The 22,457-nt window shown below is 27.0% G+C and overlaps 3 protein-coding genes and 1 pseudogene across 10 annotated transcripts in view; 2 read left to right on the plus strand and 2 right to left on the minus strand.

Moving 5' to 3' along the window:
* The window catches only part of LOC114123117 (lachesin-like), a 180,714-nt gene extending 175,417 nt beyond the window's left edge, over window positions 1-5,297 (plus strand). For all 3 annotated transcript variants that reach the window (XM_027985980.2, XM_027985981.2, XM_050200890.1), the window contains 2 exons: window positions 3,536-3,706; window positions 4,212-5,297. In XM_027985980.2, the coding sequence (XP_027841781.2) occupies window positions 3,536-3,706; window positions 4,212-4,444 (404 nt within the window). In that variant the 3' untranslated portion in view covers window positions 4,445-5,297. The remainder of the gene's footprint in view (window positions 1-3,535; window positions 3,707-4,211) is intronic.
* A 1,577-nt stretch (window positions 5,298-6,874) lies between these two features.
* Window positions 6,875-8,995, minus strand: LOC114123122 (magnesium-dependent phosphatase 1-like). 3 transcript variants are annotated; one of them, XM_027985986.2, is made up of 6 exons: window positions 8,832-8,992; window positions 8,515-8,592; window positions 8,296-8,415; window positions 7,471-7,531; window positions 7,190-7,408; window positions 6,875-7,117 (listed from the first exon to the last, which is right to left on the minus strand). In XM_027985986.2, exons 3-6 carry the CDS (start codon window positions 8,354-8,356, stop codon window positions 6,940-6,942), a joined length of 519 nt encoding a protein of 172 aa, XP_027841787.1. In that variant the 5' UTR covers window positions 8,357-8,415; window positions 8,515-8,592; window positions 8,832-8,992; the 3' UTR covers window positions 6,875-6,939. The 3 variants fall into 3 exon arrangements, with proteins under 3 accessions (XP_027841787.1, XP_027841788.1, XP_027841789.1); XM_027985987.2 differs by lacking the exon at window positions 8,296-8,415 and having other exon boundaries at window positions 8,832-8,995; XM_027985988.2 differs by lacking the exons at window positions 8,296-8,415; window positions 8,832-8,992 and having other exon boundaries at window positions 8,515-8,786.
* Window positions 8,996-9,570: 575 nt separating this feature from the next.
* On the plus strand, window positions 9,571-14,411 carry LOC114123120 (lipid scramblase CLPTM1L). 4 transcript variants are annotated; one of them, XM_027985984.2, is made up of 12 exons: window positions 9,571-9,848; window positions 9,900-9,960; window positions 11,115-11,286; window positions 11,350-11,447; window positions 11,517-11,849; window positions 11,962-12,108; window positions 12,387-12,525; window positions 12,595-12,783; window positions 13,113-13,300; window positions 13,381-13,516; window positions 13,575-13,690; window positions 13,765-14,411. In XM_027985984.2, exons 3-12 carry the CDS (start codon window positions 11,131-11,133, stop codon window positions 13,850-13,852), a joined length of 1,590 nt encoding a protein of 529 aa, XP_027841785.2. In that variant the 5' UTR covers window positions 9,571-9,848; window positions 9,900-9,960; window positions 11,115-11,130; the 3' UTR covers window positions 13,853-14,411. The 4 variants fall into 4 exon arrangements, with proteins under 4 accessions (XP_027841785.2, XP_050056832.1, XP_027841786.2 ...); XM_050200875.1 differs by having other exon boundaries at window positions 11,118-11,286; XM_027985985.2 differs by having other exon boundaries at window positions 9,912-9,960.
* Window positions 14,296-16,219, minus strand: LOC114123121 (uncharacterized; annotated as a pseudogene).
* Window positions 16,220-22,457: the final 6,238 nt, after the last annotated feature.

The raw sequence follows: 22,457 nt of genomic DNA on the forward strand, positions 1-22,457 counted from the left end.
TGTGTGGGGTAAAAAGCACCCCGTGCACGATGTTTATCTCCCGCCGACCTGCGATCCGCGCTCCTGATCCCTTGCAACTTTTATCCGCGATCGCCGGTAGTCGTCCCGCCGCCGCGACAGTGTTCGTCGGTGACACACTCGTATAGTATAGTAATGATAATCAGTAGCATAATACGTAGCAGTGGAGTACAATGTCCGCGTGATGACGACGAAGACTCTCCCCGATGCATGAATATGTATATTTATATGATATACATTTATATATTTTTCTTTTACCCCCGTCGGCAGTAGCGTGTTGCGTGTTTCCATAACAGACAATAATAATAATATGTATCATTGATGTATAGTCAGTATGACATTGCATCTCTCCGATGCTCGAATACGGGTCATTATCGAGATGTCTATCATAAAAGACTTGTATGCCCGTACTGTGCGGTTCGATTAGAAAACATTCTATAATTTTGTACGTATATTATATTATGCGTGTGGGAGGCCAACGAGATCGCAAAATTAATGTTTGAAAAGTTGACGGTATATGTAAAAACAAACAATACGAAAATTGGATCTCTGCGTGTTTTACAACGATACCGTGTTTAGTATATAACCGTTATTCGATCCCTGTGCGTCTATAAATGGTAGAAATGCGTGTGTTATACAAGAATATTATAGCAGTGTGTGAGCATCAAAATAATTTAGAATAAATTAAGAGTACCGATGTCCGATAGTGAACGATATTATTGACGATCGAATATACAATATAAAAATAAACACGTTCTAAAGTTGTTGAATATAACATGTACCATAATAATATCAAAGACCAAAGTAATAAATTACATAGGTATATACATATAATAGGTACAATATTATATAATTTTAATCCCGTGTTAATTTCACGAAACGGTTCCCGGATTCGGGGTAGTTGTAAAATGCTAATGAAACATTCTAGTTATATAGATTTAAAATTTAAATACCACTAATTCAGATATATCACACCTGCCATCTGAATTGGCTCCGAGGAAATATATTATATTATGATATATTTGTTATTTAAGTTTTCATTTGTTTGCTTAGGATTGAATCACGCACGTTCAAAACACGTAATTTATACAAAGTATGATGTGTATATAGTAGTGTATACAAGAGAGTTTTCGGATGATAAGACAGCCCTTTTAGCACGTGTTAAATATAAATAATTTCGTACCTAATTAAGTAAAGACATATTTCTATTGCTGATGTATATAATGTATGTATTATATTATGTATTATTATATAAAAATGTTTTCAAGTGTTTGAAAACAAATACATATAATTTCAACTGTTCACAATTCAGTTTTCAATGGTTTTTATATGTCAATTTTTTCCGTGAATTACGATAAAATGTGATTTTACATTTATTATTTAATTAGCTTTTCTCTAAATACACAGAACAACGGTTAAATTTATACATTATTTTAAAATCGCGTAAACTAGTGTTAATAAATTTGTATGCGTATTGACAACATTAATTCTTAACAGAAGTAACTATTAGTTATAGTTGTATAAACACTGTCGATAAATATATGTTTATAAAAATAATAAAGAAAAGTTTAAAATAATCAAAAAAATCGTTTTAATTTATAATACATGCTATGATTTAATAATATACATCTGCCCAAACAAAAATTATTAATGACTTTTGAAAAAAGTTTATTTTAAATAGTATTTAGTACTATTTTTGAATAGTTATGAATTAAAATATTTTATTTTATTGTACAAGGCAAACCCAATTTAATGTGATGCTATACAGTACAGTGCAATAGATAATCCAATTCAATTATGGGCTTTTTAATATTTTAATGTATGTATTAACTGTTTTTTATTTTTTTTTTTTAAACATTTTAGTTTAAAAAGCAAAGAAGCTTCATTATTACAATTTTATTTGAGTAACTAGTAAAGTAACTTCATTACTTTAATCTAAACAACGATTATACTTATATTCAACATTAGTTTTAAAGTTGAAAATAAAAGCATTTTACTGCTATAAAGGGTGATACAGATACAAAAAACACATTTCATAATAAAATCAGCACATTCATCACACCGTTCAGAATCTAAAATTACATAGTAGAAATATTGTTATTTGAACTTTTAAATCGTCTTTTTCAAAAATTTCTGTAACTAACACTCAGATTAATATTCTTAATATTACTTTTTTTAAGTATTAAAAGTTATGTGCTACCTAATAAAAATAAAATATTTAACAATTTTTAAAAGAAAATAGTAGATACAAGTTTATACACTACAATAATTACAATTTTAAAAGTTAAAATCAAAATATATTTATATTTTATATGCAAATGACGTATGTAGCGTTATGAAAATGTAAAATCTACATTCAAAATAAAGAAATATTCATCATATCAAAATACACATTACTTATTTATTCGAAACAAAATATTTTGCTTGCAAGGGCACGATAAATAGTAAAAACGCATGAACAATGAACATACACAATAAATTAATATGTAATATCAATCAACTATGTAAGCTTCAATAACATTAATTAATTAACAAATCTTAATATTACATATCATATTATTTTCATTAACATACCATAATATTTACAACTGATGGAATTGAATGTATACAGAAGAAATAACTAATAAATATTATTTATTAATAAGTGCATTCCATTATTATACTTTCTAAACTTCAAATTGATACTGAAGTTGTACTAGTAATATTGAATTTCGAATGTACATATTATCCAATATACCTATTTTATTCCCAGAACTTTAATCAGTAGTCGTTACATATTATAATTCGATCGTCCATAGCTGTCAAACGTAATAGGTAACTAGGGATTTCAGGTTACAAACTTTATACAGACCAGCGCAAACAAATATTAATAAATCAATTCAATTGTAGAGGGAAATCAATAATAGCAGTATAAAAATTCACAAAAATATATTTTAAGTAGCTACATGTCATATGATTATTTTATTTTTTCTCGAACTTAGTCTGGATAATTATTTACAATCTCCCAGTTCCAGCTTATGTTAAATAAACAACTATCTATAATAATAACTTAATTAAATGCAACTTGGTTTTGATTTTAAATAATTGAATTAATAGCGAAAATTCATAAAAGAGTTAGATTTCGCAATCATAATCGAAACACATAAAGCATAAAGTATATGTATCGTACGTATAGCATACATCATTAAATAGTGGATATCTACCTATATACATTATATATATCTTTTTTCTTGAACAAACTAAACCATCTGAATAACGTACACCTCTGAACAATGGACAAAATTTCGAGATCCAAAAATTTCCGGTACTTAAAGGTTTCACTGTACTTTATTGATGAAATAAAATATACTTTAATTAAATATAATTGTTAATTAAACGCATAATAATTTATTTATGAACAATATAAATTATAGTATTATTTAACACCTAAAAATAATTAAATTAACATATTATAAATAGATATTTTATAAGAAAATGACCAAAATTAATTTAATTTTGGTTTAATGTATTATTTTAGGAGAAATGATAATATCAAATGACAAGTACAATATGACAGAAATCACAGTTTCCTATTACAGTGCTCAGATGAAACTGACAATTAGAAAACTTAAAAAATCAGATTTAGGAGGATACAAATGCATATCGAAAAATTCAATTGGAGAAGCTGAAGGAAATATTAGAGTATACGGTAAGATAAACATGTTATTTTTAATTATAATAGACGAATTAAGCTATTCTTAATTATTGTTAAACCAATGTAGTCAACACTCGCTCAAAATCTAAAATAAAACAATTAGATGTATAAGGCTCAATTTCCGAGTTGGAAATTTGGACGTCTGTAAATATATATAAAAACACTTTGGGTAATTAAAGAAATTATAAACCACTAATTTAAAAAAAAAAATGACTGCAAATCGAGCTCGCAGTTTCTAAATAATTAGGTAAACATGATCAATAATTTATTAAAACTGATTGATTATATTTCATTTCGACGTTTATTGATGATTTTCGGTAAATTACGATAAGGACATCTGGACATTTAAAAAACAACCTCTATGCGTTAATAACCAAACCTTGTAAACGTTTCAACTCTAAGTGTTTTCCAAAAACTAAATCGTAATAAATTAAAAAAAAAAAAAAAAAAACAATTATTATTTTAATAACACTATAATATTATGATGTTTTGTCGACAGAAATGGATTTATCTAAGCCCAGAACGCCTAGCGAAGACGATAACGATAATGCTATAAATACGTTTGATTCCGAAGAAGACGATTATGAAAATAGAAACACGGGGCGCAATTCTTCAAACAACTCACCGGCGCTCAAAGATCAATCTCACCGTTTACCCAGGTCGTCTTCAAACATAATACGACACGTCGATTATGTTATGTTAATACCGATATTATTGCTGATGAAATACTAAAATGTTATATTTATTGTATTCGTGTATATTGAAGTAAACAAATTTTTGGAGGTTGGCCTATTCTAGAGAACCTATATTATAGGCTCGCTAGTCTATTCCATTTAGACTATAATACGCATTATTCAAACCATATATGTATTATATATTATATTGTACATTATGTGTATTGTGTATACATTTTTCATTTACATTCTTCCCGTACTTATATAGTATCCGACCACGACGATACAATACTACCGGCGTGTATACGACTTATACCAAAAATGTAATAATACTATAAAAAAAAAAAAAAAAAAAATATTATATAAATGTCTACTTACGGGTACCGATTCTGTTGATGAGCACGGTCAAAGGATAAACATAATAATAGGTACCTATATTATTTTTATGGTACATATTAATATGCGTGAACCGAGGACAACAACTGTGGATAAATGAAAATAATCCAACGATTTAAAATTAATCATTTTCAATGGATTAAAAAAAAATATTGCAATTTGTACATATTATAATGTATTATTTATCGATCAAATAACTGTAGTAATTTCAACCATAAAAATGTATGTTAAATATAATTTTACAATGTATTAACTACCGTCAAACTATTGTTAGGTATCTTCCTACCTATTATACTTTTTTTTTTTGTAAACTACACTTCCTGTCATCGTCCAACCTCCGTTTGTTTACAATGTCATAATACGAGTTAAGACTATATATTTACGCAAATTAATAATAATAAAAAATTATTCTCAATGAGGTATAATTATGTTGTTAATGAATTTATCACATTAAATGTTCTACCGTAAATGAATGTATAATATTAACCACATGTAAATAAACTTAGTTAAATTAATGTATTGAATATTTTTTTATTATACCTACCTAGTATTCATTTTCTACTATAAAGTATAATCGAACAAAATTAATAAAAATATAATAGGTTTTAATTTTTGTATTGCTAAAAATCAAAAATTATATAACCCAAAGGTAGGTACCTAATCAGTGTAGGTACTTTTTGACCAGACCACCATTCACATCACTCGGTAGGTAGTAACTATATTATAAACAGCTTTAAGCCTTTAAATTACCATTAAACCATGAAATAAGTACACTGTTTTCTAATATCAATTATTATATTACCTATAATACCTACATTGACGTAAGATGAATTTTATAAGACGTAAATTATTTTTACATATAAAACTATACCAACTCGTCTGCATCGATACACGTCAAATATTTTAACCTAATGGCTAAAAGCTCTCGTAGTCTCGCGTTAAAACGTAAACGTCGTTAACCGCAATTTATCGAAACTTACTTAAACTTGTTAAGCGTTGACGGTAAATGACAATATTGGCAGACATTGATTAATAAAACTGGCATTCTACGAGTATAGACTACCTATAGATGGAAAAATCTTTCACGAAATAATGATTTTCGTCAGTATGACAGAACTACAGAAGCCACCTCTTCGCGAACAAACACAATCGTACAACAGAAACTATTAAAGTAGTTAAATCAGTATCTACCTACCAAATATGAAATAGGCATTTATACTCTTTTAGGAGGTAGAAAGGTTAGGTATAAATTATTATAATGCATAATTAAAAATACTTAATAACCATTTGACTAAAATTTGTAAACCTATTAACCAAAATACAACAGGTTTATAATTTAAATTTAAAGAACCTAAATGTTAAGTAATATATTATATATTTGTTTATGATAAGCTGACCCGGGTGAAAAGATGGAGAAGTCCTCTCCAGAGCCATTACATCTGTCTAAGCTATTCCACATCATAATTCATAATATATTGTAATAAAACTCATAACTACATGGCTAAGTAACGACTAACCAACTAGGAACCAATTTAATTAGGTAATACAAAAACTAATAATAATAGTTGGCAAAAGTATTAATAAGATCATTCATAAGTAATACTAGGACTTGACTAACTACCAAAGAATCTATACTTAAATATTTTACATTACAAAATGGTTGACATAGGTATCATAAATGTTATAAATTATAACAAATATTATTTGATACTACATCTTATTAGTTATTGCCAATTACCAAAGTAATATCAAATCTGCAATAGACACCGAAAAAAACATTGTCCACTCAAATTCAAGAATTTAATCATTAACTGTAATTAATATAATAAATATAGCATTTATAGTTAATAGTTGTGCTTTATAATATAATATGATATGATTAAAAAATAGTATAATGTCAGATTGAAATAAGTCCCAGAAAAATGCATAGAATACATTCAACACTTTAAATAATTTATTTTTATTGTTTGTTATATTAAATACTAATTAATAATTAAATACCTTGGGTAAAATTTAATGACCATGTTTAGTAGTGTAACATTTCAACACATCACAGTAGGTCAAAATTAAAAAATCAATCATCACAGAAACGTAAGAGTCTTATGAGGCATTTTATTTGTATTCACAATACAATAATAATAGTCAATAACACAAAAATTACACATTTGATCTTATATCTGAAAACTTTTTCAAACCATTCATTAACACTTGCATAGTCATTCCATTTTTCACTAATATTGATACTACTCCTAAACGCTCTAAATCAACAATATTCCGTTGTTCATCATCAAAAAAAATCATATCCTCCAGTTTGACGTTACATTTTTTGCTTATCCTAATTAATAAAACCAAACATAAGTAATAATTTTAATAAAATAAAAGATAATATTTATTATTCAGTACTCACTTATTTATATGTGTGTCTTTGCTACCAGGATAAATTTGTTTGTTTTGAAAATATTTATTCCAACCAAATAATTGTATAAGTTGCTCTGCTCCATCAGTTTCTCCAGTTCTTGAAGCTACACATATGGCAATATTTTTGTCCTGAAGATATTTCAAGACTTTTGGTGTATCTGGATAATGTTTAATTACACTTCCTCTATAATCTACTACTTTACCAGCACTAAAAAAAAAAAAACAAAAGAATGATAATATTTATAAACATTAATAACACTATAAACTTACCTATTTTTATGAAAAGGAGGATTCACATGAGTGTCAACCCAAAATGGCCACAATGTATAATCTATAGTAAAAAAATTATCATTATTCCTAGAATATATTCAAGTTTGAAGTAATTATTTAAATGTTTTGAAAATACATTTGTATTCCTGAATTACTGCCTATTCTATATGAATTAAAAGAAAATATATTCCTTTTTTAAAGATATTCTCATAGGTATACTTTAAATTAGAATAATTATTAGATATTTTAGTATTATAGGGGTTATTGTTATGTGTAGTATTAGACATCAACTTTAGAACTTGATAATAAACGGTCTATGTAAAATGACCAAACTGGGAACCCTAACCTGCTAATATCTATCCCAATTCATATTATTATCAATACAAGAATTCTATAAATATACAGGTTTTTATACCTTATTGTCTACACATACACACTAACATAATTAAGTAGGTACTATGTTGTTTAATAATATAAGAAGTTTCAATTATATTCTATCACTGTATAGTCTGTATAATACCCGTATTCCAGTACTTATATGGTATACTAGTTTCTCGCACACTCATAATTTGCATTTTTCAAACTTTAAAGACATTATCCTTAGTTAAAACAAACATTAAAACAAATAATATAATATGTGTATATTACAGATTACAGTAAGTATATATTATGAGATATCGGGTCCCCTGTGACTTGTACATGTTACACCCAACACTCCTGTTAATTGCACCACTGTGTGGTATGGAAATCCAAATGAAATAGTTTCAAAATTTACTTACAATACAAGTACTTTGAAGGTAATGGAAAAAATACCAAGCAACATACCTAAATCAAAAACAACCAACTTCGGAACTCGTTGTAAGGTCTCCTCTAATGAACTCGCCATGTTAGTTTTAAAATGAAATAGGCTTATTTATGACTTATTAATTTATTTTGTTGAAAATACTGCAATATTATCAGAAATGTATATTATATAATATAAAATATCATTATTATTAAAATTCTCAATAGATCAATTACTGAATTAGGGACTGAAGAACTTACCAATTGCCATTTACATTTGATCATGATAAAGTAAAATTACATTTCTATGGATTCAAATCAATCATTCATCGAGAAAATCTTTGATAAAAAACATAAAAAACATATTATATTATTTTGTGTTCACTGGGTCAGAAAACTGTATATTATATTATGTTAGTCTGTTGTCTGTGATATACTGATATCTAATATCAATATTAATTTTGCAGTCGTGGCCATAGACGAACTGATGCCCGACGAACTACGCGTTTATCCCCATCACATGACCATTGAAAGTACTTTACCATAGAGTAGTAAAGAGGCACCGTTGTATATCTTACCTCAATGATCTAAGACCGTGCCCATGAAGACGAGAATAAGGAGACCAAACTATATAGACACATAGTACGGCCGCCCGCATGAAAAATCGTACCGAAACGAGTCGTACCTTGCACGATTAAACCGCCACAGGCGGCGCTGCGTACGCTAAGGTTGCTACTTTAACCCGCGCAGTATAGGGATTATTCATGTTTTTTACGTTTTTTGTAAAATATATGCATTATTTCGAACCATGATCCATTATAAATTTTATAGTTCGTAAAATTACGCATTCATACATGTGCATATGTGTATATTTCATTAAAAATTTTTTATTATTTTATAAATAATCCTATTATTATAATATTATAGTCAATTCTTTATCACTATAAAATATCAATATTGTTACTATATAGTTTGTACTCTGTGCATGTTATCTATGCTGTGCATTGCGGTTCATTACTAAAATACTTAATATTATTTACAGTGTTTAGTGACTATTTACTATTTTTTGCTGAAATATACACATATTATGCACATGTATGAATGCGTAATTTTACAAACTATAAAATTTATAAGGAGTCATGGTTCGAAATAATGCATATACTTTACAAAAAACGCAAAAAACATGAATAATCCCTATACTGCGCGGGTTAAAGTAGCAACCTTAGCGTACGCAGCGCCGCCTGTGGCGGTTTAATCGTGCGACTCATTTCGGGACGTTATCAGAAGTGGAGTTTGATCTCCTTATATATTTTCTAGTCTTCATGACCGTGCCTATAACCGTGACCGATACCGGTACTTACATTTTGATAACACTAGGAATAGTGATAATAATAAATAAATTTGTGTACATGTTATGTCTTGTTAAAAAAATTGCCGAATTGCCACTTGCCAAATGCCAGTTGAGTTTCCGCGTTTCGTTGAGGAAATTATGATCTTCATACGTAATAAATCTATATAAAATAATATTTGAAACGTACAAATTCATCCCACAAATTAAATTTTTGTATAATTAGACTGAAGAAATGTTTGTTTGGGTATTGTTTATTTAATTGTGTGTTCGGAACGACTAAATATATTTAAAGTAGGTAATTTTTTAGGTGCACACATCTACCAATGAATTATAAGAAATAAAACCAACCTGTATTTGTAAGTATATTTTACTAATTTTTCATCCTGATTTAAATCATATGTATGGTTATGCTTTAAGTAGGTTAAGTTAAATTTGATTATTATATGTAGATACATATTTAATCATTCAAAAACCAGCAGTAAAATATTTTGATTAAATTATAAAATTATAATTAGTCATTAATCATTATACTTTTTTCGTTATTTGAATCCAAATATTTTTATATGATAACTTTATTAGTAATGATATGAAAGAAACCAGTAAATTTGGAGTGTATTTAAATAATTAAATGTACTTAGGTACCTGTAGAGCAGGCATGTCAAACTCAAAGTATCAAGTGGGCCAAATATACTGGATAATTTACTACGAGAACCGCACATTAAAATTAACGAAAAAAGAATATTTTATACAAAATTTTTCTATTTTATTCTTTATGTTTACGAAAACAGGAGGTACAAAAAGAAAAAAAAATACGAAAAAAACAACTACCTACAATAAATTTACATTAACATTAAAAAAAAACCATTTTATTTAATTAAAAGTAAGGTGACTATATTTGACATCTCTTTTCTCCCACCAACCTTTCAATTTCAAGAGAAATATTATTAGACAGTCACTTTTAATACTGAATTTAGATGTATGTCAATTAATCTGGATCAAACAGGTTATTAATTAATGATCATTAATGAAAATAGTTGCTCATAATCACACATTGATAAATACTACTAAATATAGAAATAATTTTACTTGCGAATTTAAAAGTTTCTACATATATCGTACTGGCACAAATTTGTAAAAATCAGGTATACCCCCTCATTAAATTTGTTTTTTAAATTTAAATCATTTTAAATCTCAATATTTTATTATGTTAATTTTATTTTTATTTTTTTAACCAATTACAAATTACAATTAATAGCCGTGGGCCGCAAAAAAATTAGGTAAGGGCCACATGCCTGCTGTAGAGTGTTGATATAATATAAATTGTGTTAAACAATTACCCATGTATTATATATTTATAAGTATAATTATACTTATTATAAATTCAAAAAAACAAAGCTTCACTTAAATATTTTTAAATTGATCATTGAAAAAAAATATGTTATAGTTAATCTTAGTACTTATAAATAGTTCTATATATAAAAAAAAAATTAATCACTTAAATTTTTTTCAGAAGTTATCTTATTACCATGAAATTACCCTCATTTACTACAATTGTATCTGTTTTATTCCTATCATATTTGGGTAATCTATTTTACTCAATATGGGTAATGGTACAACCGCCATTATGTACTAGTGAAGGTCTATGTTTGAAATCATTTTTACTTCGAAAACCTAACTTAGAAGTAAGTTTTTAATATAAATATTTATAATTTCATTTCATTAATCCTATCGTAATCATTTTTTAGCTCACTATATTTGTTGCACCACAATCAAATCCCAGAGGAACAGAAGTTATATTTGTAAACAGTTTTCTATTACCAAATTACAATGTTTCTTATGAAAGGTATAGTTTATCCTATGTCTTACTACTCGTTTTAAATTTCTATGAATAACTTAACTATTTTTATTGCAGATTGATGTCTGTAGAATTACCAAGACTAACCAAACAAAATGGAACATTGTATGCTCATGTATTCTTAAGTAAAGCTCAAGAAACACTATATACTGGTGATAAATGGACCAAATTATTAACTGACCCTGAGACTGTATACACCTTAGTACCAATGTTTATTTACAAAGAACCTGAATATAAAATTTTTCAATTACTACAAGATGGGGAAAATGTAAAAAGGAATGTCGAAAAACCAGTGACACATATAAAGGCTGTATTATCAGTTAGCATGTTAACAGAACCATTACATTTATCTCAGATTCATATGCCTAGCGATATCTATCAATATATAAGGTAAGAATAGAATGGAATTGAATACATTTTTATTTTAAAATTATAAAATTAAAGGTGAGCCAAAATTCTAATTATATAATTAAAATTTATATATTAAAAATAATTATTTTAGGTTATATGGAAAAAAACAAGAGTATTTACCTATATTTCTATACAATTCTCTTCAGGATAGATCCTTCAATATAACAAAAATCAACAAAAACACTACACATGTACCTATTTTGTTGCGATATGAACCTTTAAGTTACACTGGACTAAGGTATTATAATTTTTAATATTTTTTTTTCTCTTTGGTTGATATTTTGGATTTTTTATTAAAAGATAATCGATTTAGTTATTTAAATGTTATATAATATGTTCACTTGATTTTACTTGACTTATTGGAATGAATTATTTAAAATCTACAAGCATTCATAAATAATATGGACCATTCTTATAATATATTTATTAATTTATATTAAAATTATTATTATTTAGTAATTTTTAATTAATTTCTTTATATTGTTAAATTATGTTTTATTTTTGTTTTTTTTTTAGAATATTAACACAAACTCAATTAGCTATGGTAACATTGCTACAATTTGGATTCAAAAATAAAGATATTGATGAAATTAAAGCTATTTTTGATACTAATCATTATTTGTTATTAATTTCAATTATTGTTGCATTTGTTCATGTGAGATAAAAATTATTATTTTTTTATTATTTTCCATGAAATTAAAATGTTCTATTTATTTGTTCTCAGATATTATTTGATTTTCTAGCCTTTAAAAATGACATATCATTTTGGCGATCAAGAAAATCTATGGCTGGGTTATCATCACGTCTCGTTTTATGGCGTGCTTTTAGTCAAACTGTTGTATTACTTTATTTATTTGAAGAAAAAGCTTCAATGTTGATCATTGTACCAAGTGTAATCAGTTCTATAATAGAGGTAAAAATAATATGTTATTTAATAAATGTAAAATAGGTTTATTATTTAAATATCAAGTAATTAATTTAATGTAAAACACTGATTTTAATAATATTAATGTTAACAAAAAAAAAAAAACAATTTTAAGTTGTTTCAAACCACATTTTTTTCTTAATTATTTAAATTATACATTGTTAGTTTATAATCAAATATAAAATAATTGTTTTTAAATTTTTTTTTTTACTATACCATATTTTCAACTCAGTATACTATTAAATTACTAGTATAATAAGTAACTATTAAATCTTCTGCATAAATACAAACTTCTGTTATCAACATTTTTTTTCTAGATTTGGAAAGTGTTTAAAATCATACCAATAGATTGGAAAAATCTAAAACTTAAACAAATAACCCTAAATCGTGCTGAAGAAGATACTAAAAAATTTGATGCTGAATCCATGAAATATCTCTCATACGTTTTATATCCATTATGTGCTGGTGCCGCTATTTATTCACTGATATATGAACCACAAAAAAGGTTTGATATGTTACACATTTAATTTGTATATAATACTTGACATTGGGACTTGACATGTATTAATCTAAAAATACATTTAGCTGGTATTCATGGAGTATTAAAAGTCTTGTAAATGGAGTTTATGCATTTGGTTTTCTTTTTATGCTACCTCAACTTTTTATCAATTATCGACTTAAATCAGTAGCCAATCTTCCATGGAAAACATTTATGTATAAGGTAAGTTTTTAAAAATTTTAATAACACTCAATTTATTTTGAATTATTATGTTATACAGGCGTTTAACACTTTCATTGATGACTTGTTTGCATTTATTATTCCTATGCCAACTGCCCATCGATTAGCCTGTTTCAGGGACGATATAGTTTTTCTCATTTATATCTATCAAAGATGGTAAACAATATTTTTATGAAATTAAAATTAATACAATCCATAACTAATCATAATATATATATTATATATATTAGGTTGTATCCCGTGGATCAAAGTAGATTTGATGAAGATGTTGAAATACCTGAATTGCCTTCTGAAGAATTAAAGACAAAAACTGATTAATTTGTTGATCATTATATTTTATACTATTATGATTATGTTATAAAAATAAAATATATTATTTTTGTTTACACTCAATGCACTACTAATTGACTAATATATATATTTTTTTTTTGTGTTCTTTGTGATATTTTGAATTTATATAGTTGTTATTTTTTGTACTTAAAATTATGGAAGTTGTATAAGACAAACACGTGTTTTTTTTTTATATATAAAATTGTGGTGAAAACAAATAATGCTTTTTAAAGATATTTTTTGTTTTTAATATAACCAATAGAATTGTTATTTTAATTTTACTTGGTGATTGATATAAAAATATATATATAATATAATATATTTACTATTTTTAATATAATTTTAAAATTTTATAAATTGCTTTATTTGTTTATTAATTTAATAAGTCGATATGCCAGTAATTAATTTTATGTGTTTATTATTTTAACATATTATTGGCTGATTTAAGTTGATTTAAAATAAAATAAATAATATTTATGAACTTTTTTTTTTTTATATAATATTAAAAAATAATTTTGATAAATATACATTTGGTGTAATTGTTGAATTTTGTTTTAATTATTACATTTTTATAATTAAATTATAGCGGTTTTATTTCTACATGTAAACCACTTTCTTACTGATACTATTATTTATTTTATTTACTTATAGAAGTAATTTAAATAGTATTTAACAATTGTATACAAAATATGTATTAAATTATTAATTAATAATTAATATCCTTTCATTGCAAGGAAGAATGAATGTATTTTAATTTTCTCAAGCACAAAAATACACAATTTGTTACATTCATAGCAATCACATATTCATATATAATAAATTTAAAACCTTATTATCAAATATTAAATATTCAAATTATACCTATTTGTTTAAAAATTAGTTATTTTCGCAATAAGACTAGTAGTTTAACAAAACAATTTTTAAGAGCGGCTTACTAACACTTCATAAAAGGAGTTACCAAATCACTTATTGACTTGCATCATCTAAAAAATCTATCATTAATAAATTTACTAAATTTTGAATAATATGATCGATGAGAGTTATCACATACAATTTCATATTGCAGTATTATTATACCACTTTGTTACTATAATATATTTTTACTATATTGAGTTAGGAAAAAATAATAATACTTATTGTTATTAACATAGACATAATATATTAATATAATGTCTATGCTTATTATTATATATTACCACGGAATATAATAATATTTAGCGATTTCACTCATTCGTGTTTTTCTTTCAGAATTATACTTTAGACATTTCGCAACCAAAAATCTAACATTTTTTCTTTAGGGCACTTCAAAGTCAATTTGTAGAACGCATACACAAAAACTAAAACACCTTTTGAATGCAAAATCAAATGCCTGTTTGTCACCATATTATACAAGAGATCAGTGGCGTAGTTATGATTTTGTTCTGGGGGGGGATATACAATTTATTGGTTAAACATAAAGTGGGGGGCTCCAATAAGTCAATGATTTAAACATTAAAAAAAAGGCTCTGGGGGGGGATCTATCCCCATATCCCCCCCATAACTACGCCCCTGCAAGAGATCCACAAGTGATCTGATCCAAGAGTTCTATTATAAAGTCCCACAGTCATTTCTCCAAAATATTTCCTATGCGAGCCGAGTAATAATTGTTCATACTCTGTATCCATATATTGAGCGCATGGTGGATGCTTCATGAAGTTGATATCAAGAACATTATAATATTGCTCGATTATCGCAACGTCTTTGCACACTAACATTTCATTGACTAAAAATTCCATTGTGTCTCCATTGATTTAAGACGTCTCTGCGATGTACATTACAATCAACCTTATGTTTTCTGGCCCTTAGTTAGCAGCAGCTAATTAGGCCAGGTTATTACTGATAGGATATGTGATAACCGGATAACCCAATGAGCGTCTTCCCGCTTCCGATATATTTTCTCTGATGCACTGACCAGGGTCGGACTGGCCTATACAACAGACTGGCAATAGCCAGAGAGGCCCCCTTGTTAGTATGACTCTATGGTGCCTTAATGTACGAAAAAATCATAATTATAAAATATACGAACTGTACATTTATAGGTAAAATAAAAATAATCAAACAGTGTAGTATAAAATAAATTGTAAATAAATTTGATTAAATAAAACAATACATAAAGACAACTATGTTGATTTGAGTAACAATTGTAAATTAAAAAATGTATTTATTTATGATAATTGTTGGTGTAAAAAATTAATCTTTTTCAAGTGAATTATTATTTATGACTATTATTGAGGACCTGTATAAGTAAATTGCCGGTAAGGCTCTTAGCATCCAGTCCGACCCTGGAACTGACAGTTTGTGGGCATATGATGCCATAATATACTGAATAGATCCGTTTAATGATGATATATAATCTTTTACTAAGCCATTTCAAAATGTTTATGATTTCTAATTTTAAAAGCAATAAACTGATAATGTAAATAGAAATTTCCAACAAAAATAAGTCATTATGTATTACCTACTCAATAGTCTCAATATACACAAATAAGTCTTCCAGACTTTTAATTACCATAAAAATAAGAAAGCGGGTAAATGGGTACCGCTCTGCTGTACATTAGGTGCCGTGTGGATCAATATTATATATTTTAGAAGTGTTAAATTTGAATCCAACGATAGTTATCATTGTATACGAAAGACGATTCTGAACGAAGATGATTTTTCAGCCTAGGATATAATTTCCAGTGGTTGGTGAAAAAGGTGGTTTATGTTTTAATGGCCTGAATACACCAAAATTTAAGTTCTTTTATAATTATTGTAAGGTAAACTTATGAAAAATCTTGTATTCAATTTTCAACTCTTAGCTACCTATACAAACATTTTTATGAATTATACCTACAAAATAATTTACAAATATTCAAGATATTGACGAATTGTTGTCAATATTTGAACTTTAAACGTCAACAAAAAAATTGTGCCTATATATTCTTATAATTTTTGAATCACTATAAGACTAGCTTATGAGAAACTTTGTATTAAATTTTCAATTATTTTGACTCAGCCAAAAAAATTGTATCGATATTTATAAAAAAAAAAAAAAAAATAAACAAAAATAATTATTTCAAATGCCTATAAATAGCATTCAAATAATCGAAATAATTTGAAAAATAAACCATGTAAAGGAAATGCCAATCTTAATAACTAGTGAAATTTTCAAGTACCTATTTTTTAGGCTACTTTTTTTTCAGAAGGCAATTCGAGTAACCTTTTTAAAAAAAATTCTCGGGATGCAATTCTCGGGTTAGATGGGAGGCAATTCGTGAGTACCACTCTATAGCTATTAGATGGAAAACTTACTAACCTAACGAAATATTTTGAAAATTAAATCATGCACAGAAAATGCCAATCCAAATTACTGATGAAATTTGCAAGTACGACTTATACTTTTCGAATAATAATAAATATTTAAAATCGTTAAAGTATCGTTAGGTTATCGTTAGGTTATCGTTACGCAATTTCCTAAAAATTTAAAATTCAAATGCAATATCGTTTTTCCTATAATGATGCTTAGAGTTTTATCTATTGCAACTCGAAGGAAAACTTAATGTTGCATTTTTTAACTTTAGATATAAACACAACAATTTTTATGATTTTTCAACTAAAAAATTACTTGCAAATTTTCGCGATTTTGACATATTTTGTAAAAATTTGAACCAAACAAGTTCATAAAAAAACCTTGTACCTATTACATATTCAAGTTTTTTGGTCACCCAAAATTTTTTTTGAAAAATACTTAAAAAAAATAGAAAATTTCAAGTATTTACAGTGATTAGTTTTTGAGTTACACCATATAAAAAATTCAATTTTGTAAAAAAACTGGTTTTGCTCAAAAATTCCCGCTTTTCCGTCACTTTTTTTTTGTACATCCCGATTTTTTTGAAAACTGTTGGGAAGCTGTTACTGTTTACCCCTATAATGCACTAAGGATATTCACTTTGACATCGGAAGCCACCCCCGAAGTTTAAAATTGAAACATTATTTCAATAAGTTATGCTGTAGGTACATAGACACAAAAATAAAAATATAATTTTAAGTCAAATTCTCAGACACATAGACCATATGGCATAAACCGATAAACCTCTATGACATAGATAGTAGATACTAAGTAGTTAAGTTAACCAATCAATTAAAACACGTCTTAGTAGACGTTCTTTATAGAAATCTGTGAGGGAACCTAGCAATCTAGTTTATTATCTATTTATCTATATCTGTGCATTATCATAGCATTATGTGCTATAAATTATTACTTCTTTATACGCAGATATCTATTGTGTATATGTACAATTTAACTATTTTAACTGTGGATTATTGGTCAGCTATCAGTGATAAGCAATATTTTGTTCTGCACATAATCTATAAATCAGTTCACAAAGTAGTTTGCACAGTTTAACTGAACATCTAAACGGGCTCTATAGTTATTATTTATAAGTAAAATTGAGAAAATAAAAAATTGGTGCAACCGGGTTCCATTTTCATTAATGGTCCAAATTTCCTTGGTTCAAAACATGCTCTAATACCCTACTGACCGGCAAACAAAGTTATACATGTATATGGTCCCAAGTTCATACAAAAATCCTAGGTTCAAACTGGTTGCATTTTCATTAGCGGTCCAAACGGGAGGCGGAAAAAATGACCACGGAAAAAAAACCCACGGAAAAAAAGCCCAAAAAATAAAACCCACGGAAAAAAAACCCAAATTAAAAAACACACACCGGAAAAAAAGCCCATGGAAAAAAAGTGCTATCATTGTAATCTTATATTATGAAATATTTTATAAACTGTAGTTGATTGTTAATTATACAATGGATTTACAATCATATAATATATTTTTAATAATAAATAATAATATTTTTAAAATAATTTTATCATATAATTATTTAATAGAACATAGGAAAAAAATATTAAAAATACAAAATATTTTCGTTTGTGGTAACATAATAATAACTAATAATTATAATACGAGAGATCGCATAGTCATAATAATTAAATAATATAATAATTTAAAAAAATAATTTTCGATAGTAGTCTATAAAAAAAAGTTAAACTCATTTAAGCAAAATCAACATTGATTAAGGGTTAATTAATAATCATTGATTACATTTGTTTATCATTTGAGACAATAATAAAATAGTGTCAAAACGATAACAATCAATAGTTAATACTATTAGTACTACTAATACTACTTTTATACAATATTAAATTGTTGAATTATAAGGTTAATTATAATAATAACTTGTAGGCTATATCTATACATAAAAAAATTAAAATTAACTTAACTGTATAATAATGATAATTAATAAAAAGCTAAGTTAAAACATTATAAAATTTAATTGAATTGCTAAAAAGTATGTATGTATGTATGTATAATTTAATAAAGTATTATATTTTACTACTGTAAATATTATTTAAAATATGTATTTATAAATAAATGTAAATATATTATGTATAACATAATATAATAAATATTTATTTAAATTCCGCGATTCGGTCCAAACGTATACAGGAAACAATCACACATCGTAAATCGGGAGATGAACTGACAGTCTGACACTATCCGCGACCAAAATATGTGAATAATTTAATAGTAAAGTACTATAAGCCTAAATTAACTAATACAGAAAAATAGCATATCTGGAAAACTCTAGCTCAACGGTTGTGGTTGATGAGCATAAGTAGATAAGACTTTTCCAGACGTGATATACAAGAATTAGTACGAGCACCTCCACGCCAATCTATATTAGATAACATTCCCGGAAACTTAGTTTATTTTTTTAATTAATAAACACTGAAATATTTTGCAATACAAATACACTTAGAAAATACTTTCATCCTTGATTAATCTGATGACATTATTTAATTTGTAATGAGCAAAGCCGTGTGGAATCAGCTATTGAGATTATAAAGCAATTTTGCATTTGATTGATTTTACAGAATAATATCTGTATATCAAACTAAGGATTCATATTCAAATTTAAACCGAACAAACGAATAGTATAAAATTCTTAAAGCCGGAGCATCATTTAAATCTGTATACATACGTTTTGTGAAACTTTAAATTGTATTAATCCTTTTCTTCAAAAACTTCGAATTTATAATAAGATTAATAGTAAATATCTAAATAAAAGTATAATAAAGTTCATTTTAATTATACTAAAATTCTTTGAATTACCTTTTTTAAGTAGGTAGAGTAGGTAGGGGAAGGTGGGGCAGAACCGTACTACTAACTTCTAGGCACTGTAAAACTCAAACATTTGAAAAATTTGAAACTGGATTGCGTAAATATATCACAAATATTGTTAGCTTCAATAATATTAAAGCATTTTAAAAAAATCTTAACTTAAACTAAAAAAAAAATCCAAATTTTGATAGGACCAAAAAATACGATTTTGCCCCATAGGTGGGGTAAAACCGTATTCGTCTTGGGGCAAAATCGTATTGATGGTTTTATGTTCTAAAATAGTAGAAATATAATAGGCACCCTTTGCAATACATATTAATATCTCCCCTACCCAATAAAAAATCCCGAGTAAAGTATTTTGCATTTTTATATTAGAATAAAAAAAAAATAATAAATCATTTAACAACTATTACTTTATACGCTTTTGCCCCACAGTAGGTGTATTCAAATTAACAGCAATTAACTAAAAAGTATGAGCAACATTACTCCATATTATATTGTAACGTGTCACGTACAAGGAGTAGAATGATGTAGTATCGAATGGTCTGTTTGTAAATAAATGAAGACTCTTGAAATATTTTCTAAGTGTTTTTTATTGAAAAATATTCTAAGTCCAATTAATTAAATAAATTAAACTTGTGAAAAATATTCTAAGTCAAGGAGACATAAATATTGAACTGAGTGACGTGAAGGTGCTCGCCTCTAACTCTGGTGGATCACATCTGAAATGTGCCTAATCTGGGCCCCCTTATATATCATCCAGGGACTCCCGCGGTACCTTCAGGTCCCTGTTGGTCATCTGCACCTGTAACCGCATCTACCCACGCCTTGCGTCATCCGCGTGACGCCGTGCGTCAATTATGTGCCTATAATATTCTACCGGGTGGTAATTACGTATCCATAATATGCAGTGTTGAGTCTTATCTAGATAATTATCTAGATAAATATATTAATTATATATTATCTTATCTAGATTAAAATCTAAATATTATCTATTTATCTATCTTAGATGAAAGTTTCAGTCATCTACAGTAATTTATCTAAATATTTTTTTATAGAAACTATTTTTATTAATTTTAATATTATTATGGCTAGGATCACACATTCACACTATGCGGTTTGTCGGTTGCTAATAATACGTAACCGATCAGTAATCGACCGAAACATGCATACTGTATTACTGTAATACGGGTCTAATCTATATTTATATTTCTGGTAATATACTATGTACTTTCGTTCGTGTCAAGGCCGCCCGCAGGGGGGGGCCAGGGGGGGCCACGGCCCCCCCCCCCGCTCTTTAGGATAATTTGTTTAAATATAAAAAAAATAAAAAACAGAATTTATGATAAGTGTATTGTTTTTTCGCTGGCCCCCCCCGAGAAAAATTTCTGCGGGCGGCCTTGGTTCGTGTTGTCGCCGTACTATGGAACGTCGTCGACGACGCGCGACGTCGACGTGCGACAGCCAAACGATAACAATTTTTATTATAATATTGTTTATGGAAAGTCCGAACTCCATAGAAATTATAAAACTAAAAATAATTATTTCGTTGAAAATAAATCCCTCGATTACGTACAGCCTTTATGGATGCCCACTGTCCTCATAAATGTGCTCCATGCAAGGTCAGGTTAGGTTATTGAAACACATTTCAAACACCTTAAACAAATACTAATTGTTGTTTACATAATGACTACAGAAAAAGCTTTTTGATCTAATACAAATACACAATTTTTTAAATTGTTTTTTTTAAAATTTATCTGCTTTTTATCTAGATAAATTCCAATTATCTTTTATCTAATAAATAGATAGTTTTAGTTGAGTTTATTTTTATCTTTATCTAAATAGAATTTAGGTCTATTATCTTTATCTTTATCTAGATGAAGAACTATTTATCTAAGCTCAACACTGATAATATGTCACCGGATAGTTATCATATTATAGTCATTATGATTATTTGTCATTATTTTCTAGCGGGTAGAAAGCATACGGGCGATGATACTTTTGATTGGTTTTTACCTTTGATTTAGGTCCTAATTTATTATACTCCATCATTACTTGTTTGGCTGCTCACCCTTAGCATAATTATAGGGATTTTTATTACGCCCCTAGTGTTGTGGTTATTGTTGGCTACAGTATGTAGTAATTTATATATTATATTTAATATAAGTATCAGAGCACGTTGCAATATCATTAAATAATCTGTAGTTGCTTTTGCGTAATTTGATGCAGTTTTTTTTCACATCTAACAAATATAAGTATAAAAGTTTTTAATGACAATATAAGAAAAAAAAAGTGGGCAAGTGAGTACCGCTCTGCTGTACATTAGGTGCCGTATGGATCATTATTATATATTATAGGAGTGTTAAATTTGAATCCAAT

The sequence above is a fragment of the Aphis gossypii genome, chromosome 2, assembly GCF_020184175.1.
Source record: "Aphis gossypii isolate Hap1 chromosome 2, ASM2018417v2, whole genome shotgun sequence".
In the NCBI taxonomy this organism is placed as follows: Eukaryota; Metazoa; Arthropoda; class Insecta; order Hemiptera; family Aphididae; genus Aphis; species Aphis gossypii.

What these genes read in the sequence shown, in the direction of transcription:
- LOC114123120 (XM_027985984.2), top strand. Translation starts at nt 11,131, where the DNA reads ATGAAATTACCCTCATTTACTACAATTGTATCTGTTTTATTCCTATCA. An exon ending in TTCGAAAACCTAACTTAGAA is followed by an intron (nt 11,287 to 11,349) that starts GTAAGTTTTTAA and finishes ATCATTTTTTAG; the next exon opens with CTCACTATATTTGTTGCACC. An exon ending in TAATCAGTTCTATAATAGAG is followed by an intron (nt 12,784 to 13,112) that starts GTAAAAATAATA and finishes TTTTTTTTCTAG; the next exon opens with ATTTGGAAAGTGTTTAAAAT.
- LOC114123122 (XM_027985986.2), bottom strand. Translation starts at nt 8,356, where the DNA reads ATGGCGAGTTCATTAGAGGAGACCTTACAACGAGTTCCGAAGTTGGTT. An exon ending in GTTGGTTGTTTTTGATTTAG is followed by an intron (nt 7,532 to 8,295) that starts GTATGTTGCTTG and finishes TTTTTACTATAG; the next exon opens with ATTATACATTGTGGCCATTT. An exon ending in CCTCCTTTTCATAAAAATAG is followed by an intron (nt 7,409 to 7,470) that starts GTAAGTTTATAG and finishes TTTTTTTTTTAG; the next exon opens with TGCTGGTAAAGTAGTAGATT.